Source organism: Micrasema longulum, unplaced genomic scaffold (genome assembly GCF_059751315.1).
Source record: "Micrasema longulum isolate JH-2025_06_02 unplaced genomic scaffold, ASM5975131v1 h1tg001021l, whole genome shotgun sequence".
NCBI lineage: Eukaryota > Metazoa > Arthropoda > Insecta > Trichoptera > Brachycentridae > Micrasema > Micrasema longulum.
Window position 1 is genome coordinate 411,532 of NW_028278209.1, and position 24,774 is coordinate 436,305.

Consider the following 24,774-nt stretch of genomic DNA (forward strand, 5'->3'; position numbering starts at 1 on the left):
AATAGCCGAATACTTTAAGGACCTGGGCTTTGAGGAAAACATTAAACAATATGAGAACACTCGTCCTCCACTCAGTAGCCAGGCTCTTTAAAGACCTGGGCTCGGAGGGCGAGAACTAATTTACGAGGACTCGTCACAATACATCTACATACGTCGCAGTGACGTCAGAAGCTTATATAGCACTGACCCCCGTTTTTCAGAATAAGAATAGGTAAAGAAAAATAGAATTCATAGGTAGTTAAAAATATTGAATAAGATTGATCTCATAATGATGAAAACTATACAATAAAAAACACCAAATCAATATTTATACTTTATTCTGTAAATCATTTGGACCTGCCAAAATTCTAAAAACATACATGCAATGCGGTTACATACACAATTACAAATAATATACATGTACGTTTTAACTATGATTAAACCCATATGGGGGTAATATAAGGTTAACAATTAAAATTTAGACCTATTTAAATATCACCTTATATTAGAATTCTATCACATCAAGTTATATTAATATTTTGGTCAACACAGTACCATTTGCATAAAGTAGAAATAAAGTTATTACGCGCGTCTTAAACACAGATATAGTTTTTTTTATGTTAATACATCAATTCGATTATTATTTAAAATTCTAAACATTTCTTTACCGATCGTCAATGTGGCTGGATTTAAAAAAAATGTTCAAGTCTTGTAAAAGCGGTCGATAGAACATGTTCTCTCCTGAAACGAATACTGTAAATAAAATAGTGTTTAATTAGATCAAAACGCCGATAAATATTTTTTTAACATCTAGGGGACATTTAATTCTAAGTAAACATGGAAAATACAGTGTTAAACTGTGCGTGAATTTTTAATTTTTTTACATGAATTTATGAAAGTTAAAAAAAATATCGAAAAAAAAAAACAAATCTGTTACCTACTTAATTTAAAATAAGAATAACAAATGTGGAAAGGTTGATAATTGGTTATCATAATAATGAAGCAGTTCACTATCTTAATCAGGTTTTAACCCCGCTCTAACATAACTTATTTCCCATTTTCGCTAGTGAGTTATTTACAACTTGTTGAAAATGGGCCTGAAATTGAAATGATTTAGTAAATTGTGAGAACGCAAATATTTATTTTTAAAATAATCGAATAAAACAACAGACTATTCAAATGTTATAAGCACAATATTTTGTGCTTTGGTAGTGTCCACATGTTTCTATTTAATTTTCATAATAATTTATTAGTAGCTACTATTTTAGTAATTTTTTTGTTACTACCTTTTATTATTATTATTTCATTTTTATAATCTCATTATGTAATTATTGATTAAATAAAATTGGTTTTGGTCAAAGTGATCAACTTTATGATATGTTTTTAGGTAAATCAAAAATAAGTAAAAAAAAAAATATTCAATAAATTGAATATCTCACTTATTTAAAGAATGTTTGTAGTATAAAAATACGTAAGAAAAAAACGTGCATTTTGAATTGTGTATATTTTTTGTTTTTTGTTTTGAGAAATATAAATAATGATTTGAATCGGCTTAATTTTTTTCAGAATTTTTTTTTACCTTAAATAATAAAATGTATATAATGAACGCCTAGAAATAGTATTTAATTCAACAAATTTAATATTATATCAGTTACATTTATTGATTACATGCTACACAGTAATATCAAAATTTTCGTATAGAAAATTGATTCAATAAAATATGGAAAATTTGAGTTCACTGTATAAAAAAGAACATCGATAAATAGTACCTACATCTCTTGGCGTCTCACCGTAATACAGGTCCATAGTCAAACTGCATTTTTTGGTTAATGTTTTACTAATATTTAAACTGTTATTATTTAGGTGGAACACGTTGACAATTAACATTTAATACACACCTAAAACAGTTATATAATACTTTTTCGTTTATTGTCTTATCTATAAATATTTTATAATCTAGACTTTTAAGTCCATAAATATGTTGAACATTACAGGCAAAACAAATTGGTCTTTGTTGTTTTTTGTTACTATTACTTTATTTATATAATATTACACTTGCATTGTTTTTAATCGCAGATAGTGATAACGTAATTGTTATTGTTTTTATAAAATTTTCGTTTGAATTACCAAATATGAAAATCAATCACAGCGAGCCAATGCAATTTTCAAAAATGAATTAAGTTTACATCATAAATTATTTAGGTATTTAACATTATCGAGAAATATTTCATTTCCATTACCTACAATTCATTTCACAACAAATAAAAACACAAAAAAATAACATTACCTTAGCTAAAAAATAGCATAAAAAGCTTTAGTTTTCATTGTAAAATTTATGAAATATCAACATGTGTGTACGTTTTAACATGTGCATTGGTAAGAAGAATACTTTCAACATCGTAATATAAAATGAAGGGTCCAAATATTATAAAAAATACTTGCATTTCCTATCCAAATGTAAATTCCTTCGTCAGCCCTGAATTAATGATTTATGTATTTACAATGATAATCCAAATGCTTGCAGACGAATAGTGGGTGAAACCGTCTATTATGGTATCAAGACCGAGAAAATTCTGCCTTTGGCTTTCAGCATTTATATATTTTTCATAGAACTAAATGCACAAATTACTAGAAGCGTAGCATTTATCCGTCCTTTTGGAACGGAGTTTTAGTTAAGTGTTTTCAGGTGATTTATTAAAAATTACTAAAAATATGTATTATCTGGATTATGCTTTCTATTCAGAAAGTGAGATTGAGCACCGCAGAATGAACCTTTAACACAAAATTTTAGTGACTGTCTTTAAAACGGTTTATTTTAGAAATATTTTTTAATTAGAAAATGCTACCGCGTTGGTTGATTTTTTATAAATAAATACAACTGTCAAATCATGGGCTCTGTAAGATTTCAAATACAAAAATCGTAGGCTCTGTAAAATTTCTGTTTCCAACAAAATATCCATTGGAATCATATTTTGGTTATTTATTGAATGGCTATAGTTTAACACTAGTCTGCATATAATAAACGACTTGATGTATCTCTCTTATTTATTTAAATGATGAAATTTTATTTTTGATGTATCTCTCTTATTTATAAAAATGATGAAATTTTATTTTTGGTTATCCTCAACTGGACATTTTCACATCGGATTTTAAAAGTAAAATTTCTACAAATATCCTAGATTTAAATACAACGAATATTTATCCATACTACATAAAGAATAATTATACAAATGAAAGTGATGCCAATACCACAATAAATTAGTTTAACGGTATAAGAAAGAACACGAAAATATAACTTATAACAAGGAAGACAGAGACGCCGTTCTGTGGCCGGTATTTGTGTGAAAGAGACGAGGAGTTCACGCTTGTTATATGACCGGCGTATTTATGATTTAATTTATTTTGCTATAAAAGGCCTAAATTATATTATATTTTTCATAAATTATAAAAAAGGAATTATTAAACAGCATGTCTTTTTTTTCCTCAAATGTCTAAATTTCAGAATATTCAGATTTAATACATCACTGCGTGCCTTTTAAGAGTTATTCAGAGCGTACATTTTGCGTCAGCTACTTTAAATTCTTAAATAAGAAACACTATTTTTTATTGTTGACATTCGTACTCGTATTTTCACATAGGACCCTTCAAATTTGTTTCAATGAACACATATTTTTCTTTTCAATAATATTAGACTTAAATACATTTTTTATACGTGTGACATACAATTTTATTTCTCGAACTTTCTATTTACTGCAGTCTGAGGACCATGATCTTCAATGTCAGATGAGGAGGTGGAACTTGAAACACCTGGAGACCAGTATCAGGGTCCCTATATTCACCATAAACTACTTCCTTTATTGTTTCCATTCCGAATTTCTCGCAAATCTTTTGAGAGAATATTCCAGTGGCATCTGCTTTGAATAACTGAAAAAATGAACAAATACCGTTCAAATAAAAAATAACGAAGAAGACATTTTTAACCGGCAGTCATGCTATTATAATAAGTTATTTAAGTATTCAATTATTCAACAATGTTTTGAGCTTGTCCAAATTTTTATAGATCAACCCCTTAGGGAGCTGTTATAATAAACATATTACAACTGAGATTAAGAACATTTTAGAGAAAGTAGTATAGAAGTCTAGACATCTACAGAACGTATTACCTGTCATTGGCTGGTTTAAAATATATTTTTTAAATATATTTTTTTTATCTATTTAGGAAAAAAACATGTAAAATGTAAAAAATAAAACATACATCCAGTAAAAGTTTTTCACAAATATAATGAGAGAACATGCTACAGGGTAAAGAGAAAAAATAATATATTATATAAAACAACAATATGAAGGTTAAGGGATGAGAAAATAGAGCGGAGGAATGGAGGAGAGAGATTTTCATAATATCGTTGACTGATTCTGAATTTTGATATAATAATGTGAACATAATTAAAGGTAGGTACACAAACTCACTGCACACTGACAAATGTTTCATTTTACAGTGATTCAAAAAAATAATTTTAAACTCACAAAATTGTGGATTAAAAATATCTAAATGGGGACAAAGTAAGATAAATTTGCAGCAGCTACGATAAATAAACGAGTTTTACACATTTTTTTTGGGCAATGGATTATAAAAAAAAAAAACTTGTGTTGACTTTACGGGACAGTTTATTGAAATTCACTCTAGGAGATAAGGACTTTCGATAAAATTGTTTAAAATTTTGAAGAGAAAAGACAGATCAGAAAAACTATGAAAAGATAAGTCTTCGTACGTGTCAAAATAAAATATGAGAATAAATATGAGATTGACGTTCCAGAAGTTTAACGAACCTATTCTGTATCCTATCTCAAACTCAAAAAGAAAAAAAAAGCAAACTCAAGATGGCTGCAAACGTATGCATTTTATAAACCTTTGAGTGATATTCTTTCGATTCGTCCATGTGTTGATTTTTGTGAAGTTAAAGAGCTGAAACCTTTATTTATGCGGGTAAGATTCATGTAATTGAATTATTTCACCTACATACTAAGCAATGCCTGAAAACATTGATAAAACAAAGATAATGATTTATTTATTTAATGACTATTTAATTTGATTAACATTTTTTCAAACACAAGACCCAACTTCATGGGACCAAAGTCCTGTGTTGAGTTTGGACGAATAACAACAATAATATTTAAAAAATATATACTTAGGAACTAAAGTTGTTTTTTTATAGTGGCAACGTTTTTACGGCTAGGTGCTCTTGTTGCAGTGCAGATACTGTTATTACAATATCTTAAAAAAATGAAAATTCATTTTACCTTATACCCATCATCCCTGGCATTTTGTAAGGTTCTCTTTACCAATTCACCAGCGAGGCCTTTCCCTCGGGCTTTGCTCCCGACGGACATAACCCTTCCCTCAAGGATGCTGTCCACTTGGAACATGTTGAAGATGTCCAGGTCCTTCGTAACGCTGTACAGCAGCTTGAAGATGCTGCAGAAGCGAGGGTCGTCGATGGTCTCCAACTTCTGCATTGCCCTGGCGGTGTCACCGGGTCTCAGTACTCCGTTTAAAAGTACACCGAAGATCTTAAAAACAATAAAACATATAAACATATTATAACAGCGATGACGAACATTTTAGAGAAGGTTATATAGAAGTCTAGGCATCTACAGGGCTTATGAATATTAACTTCACTAAAATCAACAAATGGAAGAATTGAAGAAATATGGATGTTTAAACATAGGCAAAATGGTGAATGTTACACAGTGTGTAAAGTGGCCTTTTAAACCAGCCAATGACAGGTCATAAGCCCTGTAAATGCCTAGAATTATATACCTTTATTTAAGGTATTCTCCATCCCTGTTGTAATTTGTGAACAGTTTTTAATGTTGATTTTTAATTTTTTTTCAATATAATTTTTCAAATAATCGGGCCAGCCATTGTGGTGATTAAGTACCGACATTGTTTAGTATTTTTGACTTTCCTGCATTTGTCCTTGCTTTTTTAATGAGGTAGTGCTGTTGTCTGGTATTAAATTTGTATATACCAGTATTTTTAATTATTGGTATGTCATCGTATTGCATGTTTCCTAATGCAATATTGTGTACAATTTTTACCGTCTGAATTTTCGTAGTGTTTTAAGTCAAATTGACGTGTTTTTTGTAGGTAAGTTGTGATTAGTTTTATGATTAAATAATTATTTTGATGTATTTTTTTTAATTGAGCTTTTTAGTGGACATTATATGCTCCAACTGGAGAGTGAACGTAGAATAAGTATGATAATTTGTAAAAGTCATTTGAGAACACATTTCTGTGGCATTTAGGTAAAGAGGTACATGTCACACGGTTCAGACAATATAAGAAGGTATTTTTGACAGATCGCGTTAGTGTTGTGGCAGTCTTTATTTCCTTTGATTTTCGATATCGATTTTGAATAATCATCCGTCAGATGGGATAATAGGAACGGGTATTTATGTCTAAATAGCTTAATACATATTAAAAATTAAATTGTTAAAGTTTTAAAAAAGCCGTTTATTTCATTGTTTTACTTGGTAACTCAACAGGAATATATAAATCAAGGTAAATCGAAATAATACAAAAGAAAAATACATAATTTGTATTTTCTATACTCAAGTTAAAATAAAAGTTTTTTTTTTTTTTAATAAAAATAAATATTTGCGTTCTTATGATTTACCCAAACATTTAATTTTGAGGGCCATTTTCAACGAGTTGTAAATAACTCACTATTAGAAAATAGATTCAAGTTGGGGTAGAGTGGGATTCGAACCACAGACCTTTGGTCCGTTAGTCCGAGACCCTAGCTACAGGACCACAACCCGATAGTTGTTTTATTTCGAAAAAAATATTTTCGACAGTCGGACGGACGGTCTAACATTTAACCAACAGATACCAGGGTCCCTAACTATATACATAAGTATTTAAAACATTTTATACTCGAAGGTCTGTTACAGCATCAATATTAAAAATCCTAAGACGCGTAAAAACATCATCGCAATCACAGCGTAGACTCCGCTTGTTTTTTTTTCCTAATCAACGTCCAGACAAAACTGATTGCTCTGAGTAATCACGTGAATTCGCCGGGGTTGAAATGGGCAACGTGAAAAAAATAGAGCTAATTCCTGAACATGTCTCGTTTTCATTGACCATCACGCATGATGGCATATTTTATTTGTTAAAGTTTAAACTATTTTTAATTGGCGCATAAACAAGTTCAAAGTCAAAATTATCGTCGACTGACTTTAATTAATCATATTGCAAAATTCTTAAAATAAACACGAACAATAAAATTCGATATTCAATATAAAATCGGTTGTACGTCACTATTGCGGTGGCTCAACAAAAAAGTACGGCATTTGTTTCCTACGCTCACTTGTCAATATTTACAGAACTTCATGAGCTTACAAACTTCAAAAGTCTCTTCTTAAGTTGACTGTAGAATAAAACTGAGAAAATGAGTTAGGACTTTAGTTCCACTCCGTAAAATCTGCTGAAGGCTGGGTGACGAGACAAAAAATTGTAAATAAATATTTATTTCAATAATAAAATAAGGTAACGTCGTATAATTCCCGCCTTTGTCGTATTGTTAACTCAAGACAGGATCTGGACCTTTTTGGTTTAAGTTTACAACGATTTAAACGAGCACTAAATAAATAGTCCAGATCTTGTCTCGATGTCTCTTATGTTTGTCAATGCTTCTTTCTTTTTTCTTTAAATGTTTTAAACTACTCTTTTATTGTAATATTTAAACCTTATAAATTGTATACATGGACAGTGTCCGTTAATAAATAAATAAATAAATAAATAATTCAAAGATACTATTGTGTAACAAAAAGAATTTCAAGGCTTTTAAAAAGTTTTGTAATCAATCGGCGAATTGATTATGTCCAATCATTTTAATCCCAGTCAGTGAAGAATTCACTTCCCTCTTTTCTCAATCCAATGAAGTACATATTTTGTACTTCTGGATTAATTTCTTTTAGCACAAAGATGCTAAGGCTACCAGATTACAGAGAGCTTCTTCGGGCAGCTTTTCTCGTTTGACAACGAGCAAATTTTTCGTGTATGTGGGCACCGCCAAGGAGACTTATGTCCTCAGATGCGGTATGCGGTATGTGGTGGGCAAACTGTGTAAAAAAAAGTACAGGTAACTTGTATAAAATTTGCTGTTAACAACATAGAAAAGAAAAATATGAGAAGAAACACAATATGGCTTGTACCTTGTACCGCTACACGTATTTCATTCAGAAGTTTACGCATTTAAAGTTTATTCTAAGAAAGCACCCCAAAATTGTGTAATATGTTCAAGAAATACACCAGTAAGAAACTTTAAATGGCACCCTTGCATAATTAACTGATAGTGACATGTACCTCTTTACCAAAATGAGACAGAATTTTGGATTAGAATTACATTTATAATTAATTCCATCCAGTTTTAATTTAAGTATTTCATATTCTTATCAATTTATATTCAAATGAACTTTTTTGTTACACAAATTTCAAACAAGACACCCCGTGTATAAAAACACAATGTGTATGTAGTCAATACATGGAGTAATATATAAAAGCAACCAAGGACGATAAAGGCTTTTTGGAGCGCCCGACCAATCAATAAAGCTCCGAAGAAATAAAATCATTATTCGGAATGTTCCTGCTAAGCTTTTGAAAAAAGCTTTATACCTGATCCTATAATAATACGAAGCATTGAAATAACTAGATATTGGTACGAAATTTGAGGGCTTAAATCAAATCACGAATAAAGTTCTGAGTATCGTATGTTTTCAAGAATAAGTATTTATAATTATTTTTTTAAAAGAAGTATTAGCGTTCTTATAATTTACCCAAATATTTAAATTTTGGTGGCCATTTTTAACGAGTTATAAATAACTCGCTATTAAAAATTTGTTACTAAGGTATGTTCTGTGTCATCATTTCAAACGTTAATTAACGACGAAAGTACAAACATAGCTTTATAAAATATTTATTAGCATAAGCTGTGTCCGTTTTTTATCCAAATTAAAAGAACATGAGGAATCACCTAAAACAAATCAGCCAATAAGGTACTCTTCTTCATTATTTTACAACAAAATTGTCGATAATGTATTCTCTTTTATTATTTTCAACAAAGTAGTCAATGATTCGTGGCATTTTCACCGGACACTGCACAAATACCGCGAGCAGCTTAGGTATCTTTATTCCCTCGAATGAAAGCGAACTGAACTGAATTTCGTCTAATTGAAATTTTATTTTGAGCGCTTGTAATTAAATAAAATAACACAAATAACGTAAAAACGAACACAATATCTTGTAGAGCTGAAAATATTCTTTCGAATTACGTTAATATTTTTTTTTTACTTTCGATGCTCATTTTTAAATTTGTAAAATAACGGACACAACTTATGTTAACATCTAATATACGTTTTATACAGCTATGCTTGTACTTTCGTCTTCAATAAACGCAACATTTGAAATAATGACAAAACAATACATGTTTTTTTTTTTTTAATAAATTTAAGAAAGGATTATAAAACTAAGTTCTTGGCGATAGCAAAAAAAATATTGTTAAAATAAAAAATACATTTTTTTGTTTGACTCTGTCGGATGGAGGAGCTTCTTATGTTACGAAAAAAAATAGATTTGCATTAAATTATCAACCTTGTTTTTAACATGTCCAAATTTTTGTAGACAGGCTGGATTTTTTCCCTAGGGAGTTATTAAGATCTAAATTGGTTCCAAATAGAGGAAGAGTTGAAGATATCGAATACCACATACTGAAAAAAAATGTTTTGTTTAGTGTCACTATTGGGTGCGACATGTTTTTGATTCCCAGTCAGTTTTTACAAGTTATTAATCCAAAACTCCAACCAAATTACGCTTTCCGATTTCAGTCATTCCGAGTCGATTATGATCACGTTTCGGGGTTGGCAGTAATAAACGGGAAATATTTTTCCCTTACGATAGAAAAAACGTGATATCTCCGAAGCTTCCTCCCTAATACTTCCCTCAATTATTTTTCACTGCTCTTTCTCCAAACCCCAACCTTTTTTATATCTCATAACGGATCCAAACAATATGAAATTTTCTAGAGAAAATTCCGGGGTCACGCAGGTGAGAATAAAATGAAATATTTCCACGATAACGCTGCAAAACCTGTTAAGTTTTTTTTTAAACATTTTTTCGTAGATTTTAAATTTCATGAGAGAATCAGAATAATGTATTAAAATTAAATCTACAGATTTAGTATTTACGAAGGTATTGAGAAGTTTGAAAAAACTCAATTGATATTTTTTTAAGGCCTTATTTAGTATGAATATTTTAGTTCTAATGATTTGCTTTTTAATGATATTTTAAAACCGTTTTAGTTATTATTAACGGTGTTAGAAAATGGAAATCAAGTTGTGGCCGATAGGATTGAACATACAGTTCTATGTGTGTAATAGAACCAGAATTGTGGACGAGTGCTTTTGACTCGATGGCAACTCTCGGATAAAAATCCTAAATAAGGAAATCGAGTGGAGATAATTCCACCACGTGTGTAGTAATTGGTGGGTTCGCTTTCCATGGTTGAGGTCCTGGGTTCAATTTCTGGGAGGATCAAGATGAAATACTAATTTTTAAGGTGGTTTTCACTGCAATATTTCTTTGTTCCTAGATTGGCACCTGAAGCTGTTAATATATTACTTAAGATTTCATTCAAACAAAAACACTGCTGGAGTATCAGATCACTATTTAGAGCAGTGTTTCTCAGCCTTCTTTATGCCATGCCCCACCTTAGTCTTTTCAAAGGTCAGATGCCCCACTGGCATCTTTTTAAAGTAAACAGCAGGTAAATTTTTAAATCATATTGTAATATGTTTATTAACATACAAACCCCTAATGAAATTAAATAAAACCTATTCTAATACATATATTATTACTGAAATGTTTACAAAACACGAATTGAAAACGTAATTAAGTAGAATAAAATAAAAATGAAAACAATAATAAAACACGAGTGACAATTGAAAGTGAGTACAAACACACACATATCTTGACGCCTAATTCATGATTAAATTCAGTTACGCTAGCTACAACGAAATTTGATGTCCGGATCTAACTTAGTTAATTTCAGTCTTAAGTCCCCTCTATACCTCTATTAGTTTCATCCAATCGATTTTGTTTTTTAATGGTAAATCGCTTATGGCGCTAAAACCACATTCCACCAAATAAGATGAGGGAAAGGGTAATAATAATTTTCTAACATCCAAAGTAATATTAGGATATTTTGTGTTCGTTTCTTCGCAAATCCATGCCATTATTCCTACATCCTGCACAGTTTCTGTGTTTTCAGATAATTATTGAAATTGTAACGGGTTTCATTATATTTTAAGTACAATTTGGCATATATTTCAATTTTATACATCTCAGGCATTTTTTGAATGACCGATGAGTATTCCACTTTATATGTGGAATGCCGACGTGTCTCATTTCTGAAGCGTGGTGCCCCACCTCTCAGGCGTTAAGCCCCACCGGTAGGGCGTACGCCCTAGCTTAATATATATAATATTTATTTGTTAATTTTTATTTGTTACTTAAGTACCATGAATTATTTATTTATTTATTTACCACACTTTTTATCAAAATACAATTCCATGTTCACTTTGCCCAGCTAACAAGGGTACATACCCCGTTCCAAGCTAGGCAATTACATTAAAAAAAATTATAATAGCTAACAAATTAATATAGAGCACAGACAAACAAAATATAAACTTATTCAGATACACATTTTGATTCATATACATACAGACATACACATATATACACACATATTTATATATATATACACATATATACACATATACATACACACACACGTACATACACCCATGCGCATACACATACATACTTTCATAAAAACATAGACAATTTATTTATGCGAAACTTCATGGTTGTCATCTATAAATATATATTTTTTAAATTATTCCTTATTTTTTTTATTTTATTTTTGAAATCCAGTAAGAATCTCCAATCCGTGGCATGCATCAACTTTTCTGACTCTCTACGACCAATGTCATGAAAGAGCGAGGTCAACACCTTCCGTAACTTGACAACGCTCCCGTCTTTCCACGATTCTGGCAAAAGGTTATGGACCTTTTTGCCTACGTAATAGTGTTGTCTCGATGCCAGAACAGTGTTGAATTATATAACTATACTTGCGGACCCATCAGACATTGTCCTGCCCGAACGTTGGCTTCCTAACTATTAGCTTGAAAAAATACTTTTCATTGATAAGTAGGTACCTGACTACTTTTTTGTGATTAAATTTCAAAATTTTAAATTGATAATGTAAAAATATTTCATTTAAGTAGGTACCTAGGTACTTGTTTATGGTTGAATTCCAAAACATATTTTTTTCAAAAATGGCATTCTTTTTGCAAACGTCAAACTCCGGTCGTCTCACTAACAAAGGGGTGTACTATATACTCTAAAGGTGTACTTATGTAGGGATACGATTTTTAAAAATGTATTGAATTTAATATTATTTTAGTGTTACCAAAAATCCAATAAAAAGAAACAAATGGGTAGAAATTATAAGGAATTTAAGGAAAGAATCTGATTGAGATCCACAAAAAACAAACGTTGTTTGTAAAAATTCAAAAACAAACTTTTTTTATACGCAAAAAACAACATCTTTCTATTTTTTTGCAAATGCATTCTCCTCGAATGCAACCCTGGTAGATCGATGAATTAAACATTTATGCTCCTAACTTCTTTTTTACATATTCGATTGAAGATTTTTATATCTACGAACACGCACAGCGCAAAGATCTATGTTTCTCTGAAATCCGCACGTAAATCGGTTAAGCCGTTTAGGAGTACGGTGACATCACACGTACAGAGGAGTTATGTATATAAAGATAAGGACATTCAATCCATCTTATCTTCACATTCGTTTGAAAATTCCCTAACAAGGCGAAACAATTGTCACGAAATTTTTGTTTTTATATTTGTAAAAATAAAATAAAGTGTTCAGTAGACTCAAATCAGTGATTGATTTCTTATATTATAAGTTTAAATATGGAGTTCTACAAAATAAACACCAAATCAATCAATAAGTTACGTGGTATTGCAGTATCAACGACAAAATCATTGATCTTACCAATTCAGTGCCCTATTCACCTTCTGGTGCGGATAAAGGTGTTTGACGATGATGATGACTGCTAACAGACATGTTTTTTTGTACTAATTTACGAAACAATTTTTCATCGTATGTCTATTAAATGATATTTTTTCGTTTACCATTTTCTACTGAACAGCGTGTGTATGTACTCCAAAGATTAAACAAAAGTTAGCAAAAACTTTGTGAAACTTCTGAGTTAAAACTTTACCGTTTTCTTCGGAATATCTTTAAGACTTACATATTACTTTTGGCTTAATCTTAAAAGACTGAAACTTTTGAAAGTACCGATCTTAATAACACATTTTTTCCATTTTATAAAATACGCGTTTGGTGAAAAAAAAAAGAAGTATAGAAAAAAAAGGGGTTTTAAAAATACAGATGAAAGTAAAAATATTTTTGAGTGACATGTGAACAAAGAAAAATAAACGAACTCTTTTTAACAATGTTTGAGTATGTCCAAACGCTTGCAGACTGGCTGGATTTCCTCCCTAGGGAGTTATTCATATTGAAATTTATTTCAATAGTGACGGAAAACATTTTCGAGAAGGGAATATGGAAGTATAGGCATTTACAGGGGTTATGACCTGTCATTGGCTGGTTTACGTTGCCACTTTACACACTGTGTAACATTCACCATTCTGTCCATGTTCGAACGTTGCCTAGTAGGTGATTTGGTTCAGCCAGATGAATCTCACCCACGTGATAAAGGTTTCAGCTTTTTTACTTCACAAAAGACAACAGATAGAAGGGTTGAGGAAATTTGGATGTTCAAACATGGGCAGAATAGTGAATGTTACACAGTGTGTAAAGTGGCCACTTAAATCAGCCAATGACAGGTCATAAGCCTTGTAAATGCCTGGACTTCCATATTCCCTTCTCAAAATGTTTTCCGTCTCTGCTGAAATGAACTTTTTTAGGCTAGTGATGGGGACTTTTAAATATTTTAATACGCTTTTTTCAGATGGTAGGTAGATATATTATTATAAATTAAGCTATTTTTTATTTTGTCTAAAATCACTTTAAAAATTATTTATTTTTCTTTAGTAGAATCAATAATAAGATATGGTACAAAGTCGTGGAGACATTCGACCAAAACTAATCTAAAAATGATCCAGTGTCTACAGTACTATATAGTTAAGAGAATTGTACCAGCAGAGATTTACGAACAAAGAAGTGATAATGTTCTCCTGTACAAAACACTTAAAACTCTGCCTGTTCGAGGATTTCTGTGGCTTTGCATCATTTTAGAACATTTTTTTTTATTAACATTTTTAGTTTTTTTTACAATATTCATAAGATGTAAAACAGAGGATTCAAAAATAAAGGATAGTTACATAGCAATGAAATACATATTATTAAAAAAATAGTAAACAAAAAATCCCACCAAGGCATGGCCTGTTTGTGGGTATACAAGAAAATGTTAATGAATTTTTGCTCCTATAATCAGTTATAATATTTTTGTGTAACATAAGAAAGAGAAAATAAAATATTCTGAAAAATATTATATGGTATTTTTTTTATAGTTATTAAAAGGAAATAAAAAATATAAAAAAACATAAAAATACTCCTTATTATTAAAGGGAAACAAAATATATCAAATGAAAAAAGAGTTCATATCTTTAGTTTAAATCTAAGATAGTGCGTGTTATTTAAAAGAAGGAAAATTTTGAAAGTTTGGAATCAATTAAATGTTATCAGTAATAAAATAATTTTAAAAGTTTGGGACTATAAAATATGCATGTCGCTGTGCGAGTATACAATTTAATAGTAATACATTCAAAATTCCTTTCAAATATAACCATAATACACGCTTCACGTATAATGATGGTTTGGTAGTACCAAAAGTATGTAATAGATATGGTAATAGAATTCTCAATTATTTAGTACCTAGCTATTTTAATTTATTGCAGAAAGAACTTAAATTTAACACACGATGTAACAAGAGCGAAATAAGAGAGTGGCTACTCGATCAAAAGTTTATATATGAATAGTAGCTTATGTATAAATTGACAAATAATAAAATGATATAAAAATAATATAAGTGCGCAGGTTTTCATGGTCACTGTTATCAATATGCGTCTTTTTTGGGTTAACAAATTTACACGAGATCGACCAAAAAAAGCTTATAATATTGAAAATAATAATATTTTCGTATTTCTAGCAGCCAAATTGAAAATTTTTTGTTCAGTCAAAGAAAAACGAAAATGCACACAGGATTTTTGCACTTAGGATTTGTAGCTTTTAGCTTCAAATTAATGATTATTTATCATCGCCATCAAACCCTTATCTACAAACGGTGGCGCATAGGGCTTTGTCCAACGTGACTACAAACATTTGAACATACTCAAAAAATGGATGATATAATATTATATTTAAAATAAATCAGTAAATGCACGATATAATCTCAAAGACTGCAACAACTCACAGGACAATAGCACAGAAAATGTGCACCTGATCGGCCGTGAAAATCTCAAAAAAAAATATCAGCCTTGATTACCTCATCTTCTTCCAGTGCCATTAAGGAGTAACCATCCTTCATTGTTTCCACACACTGCCTCTCCAACTCCTCGTGACCCTCACCAGCTGGGCACAGCTGGACCGCCTTGTTGAGAGGCTCGTCACTGAAGAAACTGCTCCTCAAATGGTTTATCACCCTCTCGTAGTCTTCCTCGCGAATTATTCGAAACAGCATCTTTTAAGATCTTTAATTAAACAAAAATATTTTCAGTATGACAAAGCATTTTGTTGGTTCGTAATGACATAAAGAGAAGTTGATCAGTATTTCGCGTCAGGCGCCAGTACAGGGACAGTGAAATATTGCAGTGGAAAACAATAACCTTAAAAACAAATATTTTTCCACGCAGAAATACATTCTTCATCCACCCGGACCCAGAAAAAAATAGAAAAAAATATTGGAGTCCTGTCAGTGGCTGGATTGATTCATCTATACATGAAAGAATTGAAAAAAATATATTTTCAAACATGGACCAAATGGTGAATATTACCTACACAAGATATTAAGTGATTACTTACAGCCAACAACATGTCATAAGCTCTATAAATGCCTAGACTTTTATACTCTACCTTTTAATAAAAATATCCATGTCATAATAAAATATCTGTAAAATTACTTAGGTGTATTGAAAAGCTTAAAATCTAGTAAAAACGTATTGTTTTACCGAGAGTTACAGATATGTTTCCTTTTTTAAAATGTTTTTGCTATTTTATTTTATTTTTACATCTGAGCATGTTTTGCATTCTTTATTTAAATTCTTAATTTTTAATTACTTTTACAAATTTTCTTCATTTTCAATATAATTTCTATTTGTAAATAATAACTACAAACTACAAACTTTAAAATAACTTTTTTACCTTCATTTTAATTTTTAAACAACTTCCATTTATGTTTTTTTTTTCTTCTCTTTTTTGTACTTTCATTAAAAACCTAACATATAATTACTTTATAATATGGAAACTTCACTAGTCCATTAGAGTTAAGTCTAACTGTGTAAAATATAAAAATATTTAACTGTACTGTATGTTTCCTAAATAAAAGAAAATAAAAAAAATATTTCAATGGAAATTAAAATGATTATGAGAAGATCATATTAAAGTCGATGCATTTATTTACAGGGCTTATCATTAGTCGGTTTATGTGATCACTTTACACCCTATTAAATATTCACCACTGTACTTATGTTTGAATGTTCATATTTCTAGAATACTTTAATTTATTGATTGTTTAGATTGATTCGTCCTTGTAAAGAGCTACTCAAATTTTCTGTCATTAACTCATTTAAATTTTTACAGCGTTATATATTAAATATATTATATTTTAGCCACAGAATTATAATAGTCCAGAAACCGCATACGCGCATCAAACTGAAGCCGACTAAACTACTCATAAAAAAGTCGATTTACGTTTTGGCCATTAGTTACACTGTAGAGGTCACTTAGTACGCAACTGTCGATTTAAATTCAATTATGCCGCTTTTTGTCGTTTGTAAGTGTCAAAATACTGCTGGTATTAAAAGGAAATGGGGTAGGATCACATTCTATGTGTAAGTAGCGAATTCACAAATAATATTTGTCAAAATTTCGATTATTTTACTGTCTGTCAGATTGTTAAATAAAAGAAAGTGGACATAAAACAAGGTGGCAATATTGCCAGGGTAGTCGACTTTTTTACCCGGCATTATTCTAATAAACCTTAGTATAACATTAAACGGTATAAAATCACTTAATTACTAAATGATTATTAATATTTTTTTTACATTTGTTAAAGTATCTTTTTATTTTCAAAGTCCAGTCAGCAAAATATTTTTTGTGGTTTATTAATTTTTTTTATTGAAATTTTTTTACATGACCATTCTTCTAAACAATTTTTTAGTTCCCGCCAAACTGCAAAAGCAGTTTATTGCAGGTATTTCTCTTTTTAAACATTTTAGTAACACAATATTATGTTTAAATAAAAATATATATAAGTAAATCAAGTCTTTTTTGATTACAAAATACATTTAAAAAATAAACAGAAACTTTTTTGACACTGTTTTAAATTGTTTGGTTTCCCCTTTGTTTTTTTTTTACACACTAAACTTAGAATTTAAGAAAATGATTTTTAAAGCCAATTTTTTTTTATTTTTATTTATATCACTATTCTTTATTTCGTCCGGGAGTCTATTAACTATGCGAGGGAGAATAAAATATGGTAAAACATATCACAGCGTAACACAAAAATATCTTAAATTTGTGTTATGATAATATGTTGTTCGCGGTCTGGCGGGATATCGGGCAGAAAGAGAGAGCATTTGGCAGACTTTTGGACACAGTACGATGCATGCAAACTTAATTCTACGTGCCTTCCGGTATATTTTTTATATTCTGGTATATGGTTTTAGCATAATAAAACTAAATAATAGCATAATAAGGCAAAAAGCCTAATTGCAGTAGGGAATTTATAAATTTATTTTTTCATATTTTACTCTTACAAACTATAAACAATAATAAAACTAATGTGAGCTCACGTTACCCGTGCCGAGGACACTTAACAATATGCTTTTTTGAAATGTTTTTACATTTGAGAATAAACAAAAAAGACCAACTTAATAAACAGAGATAATAAACAAAATATTCAGACTGTTTTAAAAACTAGGTATATTTGTACATCTAAATGATTTACATTCTAAACCACACAATTAAAATAACAGAAACCCAACATAAGCCATACACTTGTGGAGCAGTGGATTCAATATTGGTTTGGGCGAATGAGACAATCCATTTTACTTCTACCTAGCTCCACTATCCATTTTTTTATGGCCTTTTTAAACATTTTCTCGTTACTAATTGTGTTAATAGATAGTGGAAATAGGTTACAGATTTTAATTGAATAATACTCAAAATCCCTTTTTCCGAAAGTGGTATTAGTTTGTATTTGTTCAAGTTGTCTTTGTGTTGGGGATCTAGTGATTATATTATTTGTATTTAATGTATTGTAGGGGTTATGTCTTTCATTTGAGTAAGAGTAGTTTTTTAATCTGTAAGAGAGTATTGTTTTAGCGTATAATTGTTTTGGTGTCATAAGTTGTGATTTGTGGAACATTTCTTCAGTAGATGTCTGTATCGGGACTCTGAGTATTATTTTAACTCTGGATTTTTGTGCAACAAATACACTATTTAAAACTGTGTCACTCGCACCACCTCAACCGATTATACCGTACTACAAAATTGATTGGCACAATGCAAAATAAATCTTTAAAAGTTCCTGTACATTAATTATATTTCGAATTGTTTTGAATATATACGTTAGTCTTTTAAGTTTATTGGTAGTATTTTTAATCTGCTGTTTCCACTTTAAATTCATATCAATAATAACTCCTAAGTATTTGACATTGTCTGTCCTATCTAATATTGGGCAATTACAATGAGCACTTTGAAGCCAATTATTAGTATGTAGCTTGATGTTAAGATAAGCATTTTGTGAATAGTTTCTAGAACTGATTTATACTACAGAATTCCCGGAATCGAACTCGAAACATCCCATGCAGGAAGCAATCGTGTTACCAATCACACCACACTGCTTGCCTAAATAATTTCAATAAATATAACGACTAAAGTCAATTTGAAAATGATCAAAGAACAAAACGAGTATCACTAAATCCAAGAAAAAATTGATTTCCATAATCTTAAAAAAATACGATAGTAAGTTCACATTTGTAAATATCTCACAATGCTATTTTTCATTGGTCAGATTTTTTTTTGATAACTTAAAATAGTTCGATGATAAATTATTTATTTATTAAACATAAGTATATATCTGGCCTAAGCCAATTAAGTATTTAATAAGTATGCCTGTTTACTACATAGATGCTGTGGTAAATAGGCTTTGAAAGCAAATATAATGTACTACTATCTAATTATGTTCGGACGAAACATTTCTGAACGTTCAAATATCTGGTTAGTGTGTTTTCTTTTGTTAGAACATTTCCAACATTTTAATAAAATAATGAAAGGGGTCATAATGATCATAATTTATCCCAGGACAGAACGAGGTCACGGTTTGGAATACGAGGGTAATGGGGTCGGTACTAAAACTAAAAAAGGGTGGAAATGAGAAAGATTTGTTTAACTCCCCCGAAACTACCTCATCAACCCATAATATTAAAAACGTCGAATTTATTTCGTCACAATATGTAGGTACGAGAATGGTAAATTTTACATGGTGTGTTAATTGACGCCTTTTATTTTTTTAAATTAACATAGAGAATTTACACTGAAACCATCTTTCGTATTATTTTCTCTAAAGTTTTCTCCATCTCTTTTGCAAAATATTGATCTTAATAAAATAAAAAAGGTTCGAGTTTTCAAGTGGAAATTCTCGATGGAAGTTCATTGTAATGTATTATAGAAATAAAAGACGCGTGATACTCAAATCCAAATTGGTAAATTTTTGTAGCACTCGTCTTTTATGTATATAATAAATAAAAATTAACGTTAAGGCATATGTATATTGTGTATGATTTTGTATTTTTCAAAAAAGAATAACTCGCTAAGCTTTAATTTTAAAGGCTTGTCAGCAGGTAGGGAAGACTGGATATGAAGTTATGAATAAAACGCCACAACACCCAGACCAATTGAGAAAAAATCTTTCTTGGATTTCTTCTTGCAACTGGCGGGAATCGAACCCGCGACGCCAGTTTCTTAGTTGACCGCCTAACCAACTGCGCCACAGCGCCTGTAAACAGTGATATAATATTGAATAATAATTTTGTTATTAGAACACATATAAAAATATGTTAGAGCATGTGTGTACTAAATTAAGGTTTAAAAAAAACTCATATAAGAATTATACTTATTGTATACGGTAAACCTAAATCCACTCGTATTCTTAAACTTTTATTTTTTTAGACTTTTATACAACTCTTTTTTTATTATATTTGTGTGGACCCGAGAGAAAGTAAAGAGAACTTTCTGTTGTGCGCGCAGTGTCCGATGGACATTAAGAAGGGCGCGCAACACGCCATTCGCCCTTCTCTTATTCTGCCAGGATTCAAATTATTTTTTTTGTTTTTTTTTGTTAAATTAATTAATATAATTACAAAAATGACGCATGTTTTTTTCTATTACAATCTACTTTTATATATTTAGTTAATGTTATAACTGTTACATTCTAAAAAAGAGACTATATCTTGTGCTTGGAGAGTGACTTACACCGCTATAGTTTTTTAGTAGTTTGAAGTTTTATAATTTCGAATAATATATTTAAATGAGTAAAAAAAAATTATACGAAATTAAAAGAAAAACTGAAAATAATAATATAGTTATACTTATTAAAACAGAATTCTGTTTTTACTCGTGTTCAAAAATTTTTTTTAATTTACTGTGAATTTATTTACTGATGTACTAGTTTTAATAGTTTTTAATTCATTGGGGAGATAACTGTAATGTTTATACGTTTGAAAACATAACTATTTTGACCATGAATTGTGTGTAATTTAGGAAATTATATATTATTTTGGTATAGTAGTGACTTATTAATTTAAAATTCGTTTATTTTTTCTTGATTGTTTATTTAGTTAATAGTGTCTACAGTATAAACTTTAAATAATTTATATAGATTTTCCGTATTGAATGCTGAGGGTTTCTTTAAAATTACTTTGATAATAAATCTTTTGACAGTTTTAAGATGGTTTACTATATTGGCATATGCTCCACCCTATCCAACAATACCATATTGTAATGAAGATCTTACAATTGAGTAATAAGCAATCATTCGTATACTTTATTTATTTATGAAACCACTTTATTTGCGTGTGTTAATAAAACCAAAAATTGTGCGTAACTCAAAATCTTTTATTTAAAGATTATATTCATTTTGTTATTTTTTTATAATTTCTTCATCCATTTTTAGCCATTTGTATTTATTTCTTTTAATAACTATTTGTGGTCACTATGATTAAGTTTTAAATAACTCATTGTTAGAAAATGGGAATCAAATTATGGTAGAGCGGGGTTCGAACCTCAGACCTCTAATCCATGAGTTTTCGAGACGAGCTACGGAACCATAACCCGATATATTAGAAAATTGAAGGAAATTGTCAGTTTTTCTTTTTACATATATTTTTTAAATAAATCCTAGAAATATTTTGGTATAATCCCTTTAACAATTTTTTTCATTCGCAACAATAAAATGATCCGATACCCTGCAACCGGTGTGCCAATGCAGTGCCCTATGAACTACTAGTTGTAGAGAAAGAAATTATGAAATAACTTAATTACGTAGGTGCAAAATATCATACGCCAAATTAATTTGCAAGTCACGGTGTCAGTGTGTGAGTGATAAAATGATATTACACGAGCATAGTATGTATGTTAGGTATCTATAGTACTTGTACTCTAGTTAAATGTCCCACCCCTTCCTCAATGTTCTCTGCATCTCAAAGCCAGCCTCCCTTTCCCTATTCAATTTATTGAACTGACAATCTTTCATGCTCCATTACGTCCATCCCCATAAACCCAACCCACCTCTTGGCAATTTCAAATACGCTTACAATAATACATTTTTATCTCATGATCTATAGTTTTACAATACAATGTTTAATGATTTGAAAAATAAAATATGTATTTGAAAAATAAAACATTGAACGAAAAAAAAATCTTAGCTAAATGTTTATGTCATCTTACAAACAATGAAACTTAAATTAGTTTTAATGTTAAGTATTTTCAAATGTTAGACAGAACTAAAATAAGTGGGTATATTAAGTATTTATTGAGTTTTTTACACCATTTTAAAAGAAAATTGGTTTTTGGGAAAAAACTAATTATATTTTATGGACGACAGAATTCGTGGTTGATAACAAAACATTTTTATAGAGAAAACTATATTTTTATTTAACATTTTCAAGCGAAAAATAAGAAAAAAAATACAGACGAAATTTAATTGTCATTTAAATATTTATATCATCATCATCATCATCATTACTCCCTTTCCCCACCTAATGGTGCATAGGACACTGCACTGGTACATCAAATCGTAGTTATATACATTATTATTATTGTCCGGTTTTAAGAAATTATCTCTTACCAAATTGTAAAAATAATTATACTCTTAACTTGTTGCATTCGCGTGAGTTAGTTTTTAAAAATATTTATGTAAAACACCTTAGCTAAATAATGTAATAATGCACTAGAAATTTATTTATTTATTTTTATTGAGGAAAAATTAGAAATCTACAATTTAAAACTGAAATCAATAACAGAATCAGAAAAGCTTATATTCTTTTAAAAATAAAATTAAATCTGAGAGCTCTCATATTATTGTAAGCCTATTTTACAATATTTATCTAAAATATCATTAAGCGTTGTAAAAAAACTCGAGTTTACAATCAATATCCTGTCAAATAAAACTACAATCAACAATTTTTTTTCCAATTAAGTACACAATGATCCCACTTACCAATGTAAAATCACGTATCACAGGTGTCAAATGGAATATTTGGATTTAAAATACACCCGAGCGGCTTCAACTTAGTATACTTAACTTTTACATAAACAGGGATAGATTTTGAACCTGTATTTGTTAAGATATGTACTAAAGTTAAATGAATTTAGATGAATTTTCTTTGTTTTTCTTCTTGTCCTGTTTAAAGGACCAATACGTTCGTTCCCAGCGACGACCGCTTGGGGAATGATTCAAGACTGAAACGGGAACATGGTGAATTTTCTTCGTTCTCTCTTTCCCTCTCGCCTGGAATATAGGCCACGTTTGTACTCCGGATTGGGATACTCTCTTGTTTAGTACTACGTTGTTCCCGATTTCACGGTTTGAATCCCGTAAAACCACCGCGATCCTGAAATACATACATTTTCCGTCTACTATGTTTACAAATAACGTTTTTTTAATCCAATTATAAGGGATTATAGTACATAATTCATTTTACTATATAAAACAAAACAAAAAAAAATGTCAAACAATACAAATAAAATTTTAAAAATTTAAATATACTATCATTAAAAATATTTTTTTTTTAATGTAATCCAAAGGAATGAAACAAACGAATATTTTTTTCTGATTATATATCCAAAAGGATATATCACGGATTAAGGATATATACTGACACTATGCCAAAAGGCGGTCTCGGCATTTTGTAGCCTCTGCTTGAACAGGAATGAGCAGATCTACGTAAGAGCGTATAGCTGGATCTTTTAATTTTATATTGAGTCTAAGAAGGAAAATTCCAGCTCTCAAAATATAATTTTAATAAAGGGGTATTTTTACTTGTTTATAATTTATACTTAGGTAAAATTCCTTTGTCTGGAAGAAAGGTTTTTCAATTGCTAAAAAGCTTTTTATATAAAATTTATATGAGCATTGCCAAGCAATATATTCCTACCAACCAAAAATAGGACGGCCAACGTTCGTATTTATGTATTATAAAGCTTTTTGTTTCTCAAAAACAATATAGAAAATAACATTTCACATGTTTTTTTATGTTTTTTTTTTTAACGTTAACAGCATAAACATGCTTTTTTTATTTTGTGTGTTTGTTGTTTTTAAAAAAGGTCATTGTGAATAAACTTAAAGTGATAACTTAAACCAGGCAAATCAAAAATAATTTATACGTTTATATTTCTTAACATATTACAACAGAGATGAAGAACATTTAAGAGAAGGTAATATAGAAGTCCAGGCATCTACAGGGCTTATGACCTGTCAATGCCTGGTTTAAGTGGCCACTTTACACACTGTATTTACATAACATGTTAATATAAACAGCTCCCAAGGTAGTTGAATCCAGTCCCTGTCTACAAAAATTTGGACAAACTCAAAATACTGTTGTTTATATTTCTTTTACAAAAAAAATCTCAATTTCTACTGATACATCTGTCCTTTTGTGATAAATGTATTTTAAAAATTTTAACTTATTGCAACAGACGAAAAACATTTTTGAGAAGGGAATATGGAAGTCTAGGCATTTACATGACTTACGACCTGTAGTTGAAATAGGAAAATTATCTTCAGGCATTGCCTAGTAGGGGAATTGGTTCAGCCGAATGAATCTTAACCACGTAATAAAGGTTTCAGCTCTTTTACTTCAAATAAATTGACAGATGGAAGAGTTGAGGAAATTCAGAAATT

General features: G+C 29.9%; 1 protein-coding gene across 2 annotated transcripts; it reads right to left on the minus strand.

Moving 5' to 3' along the window:
• Positions 1–302: 302 nt before the first annotated feature.
• AANATL7 (Arylalkylamine N-acetyltransferase-like 7) lies at positions 303–23,324 on the minus strand. Of its 2 annotated transcripts, XM_088232799.1 has the most exons (4): positions 23,092–23,324; positions 15,637–15,841; positions 5,278–5,547; positions 303–3,903 (listed from the first exon to the last, which is right to left on the minus strand). In XM_088232799.1, exons 2-4 carry the CDS (start codon positions 15,829–15,831, stop codon positions 3,727–3,729), a joined length of 642 nt encoding a protein of 213 aa, XP_088088925.1. In that variant the 5' UTR covers positions 15,832–15,841; positions 23,092–23,324; the 3' UTR covers positions 303–3,726. The 2 variants fall into 2 exon arrangements, with proteins under 2 accessions (XP_088088925.1, XP_088088926.1); XM_088232800.1 differs by lacking the exon at positions 15,637–15,841 and having other exon boundaries at positions 23,092–23,310.
• Positions 23,325–24,774: the final 1,450 nt, after the last annotated feature.

Bases quoted from the DNA above. Each gene is read 5' to 3' on its own strand.
- AANATL7 (XM_088232799.1), bottom strand. From the start codon at position 15,831: ATGCTGTTTCGAATAATTCGCGAGGAAGACTACGAGAGGGTGATAAAC. The intron at 5,548-15,636 runs GTAATCAAGGCT...ATTGTTTTTAAG, and splicing joins TGGCACTGGAAGAAGATGAG to ATCTTCGGTGTACTTTTAAA. The intron at 3,904-5,277 runs GTAAAATGAATT...TCATTTTTTCAG, and splicing joins CCAGGGATGATGGGTATAAG to TTATTCAAAGCAGATGCCAC.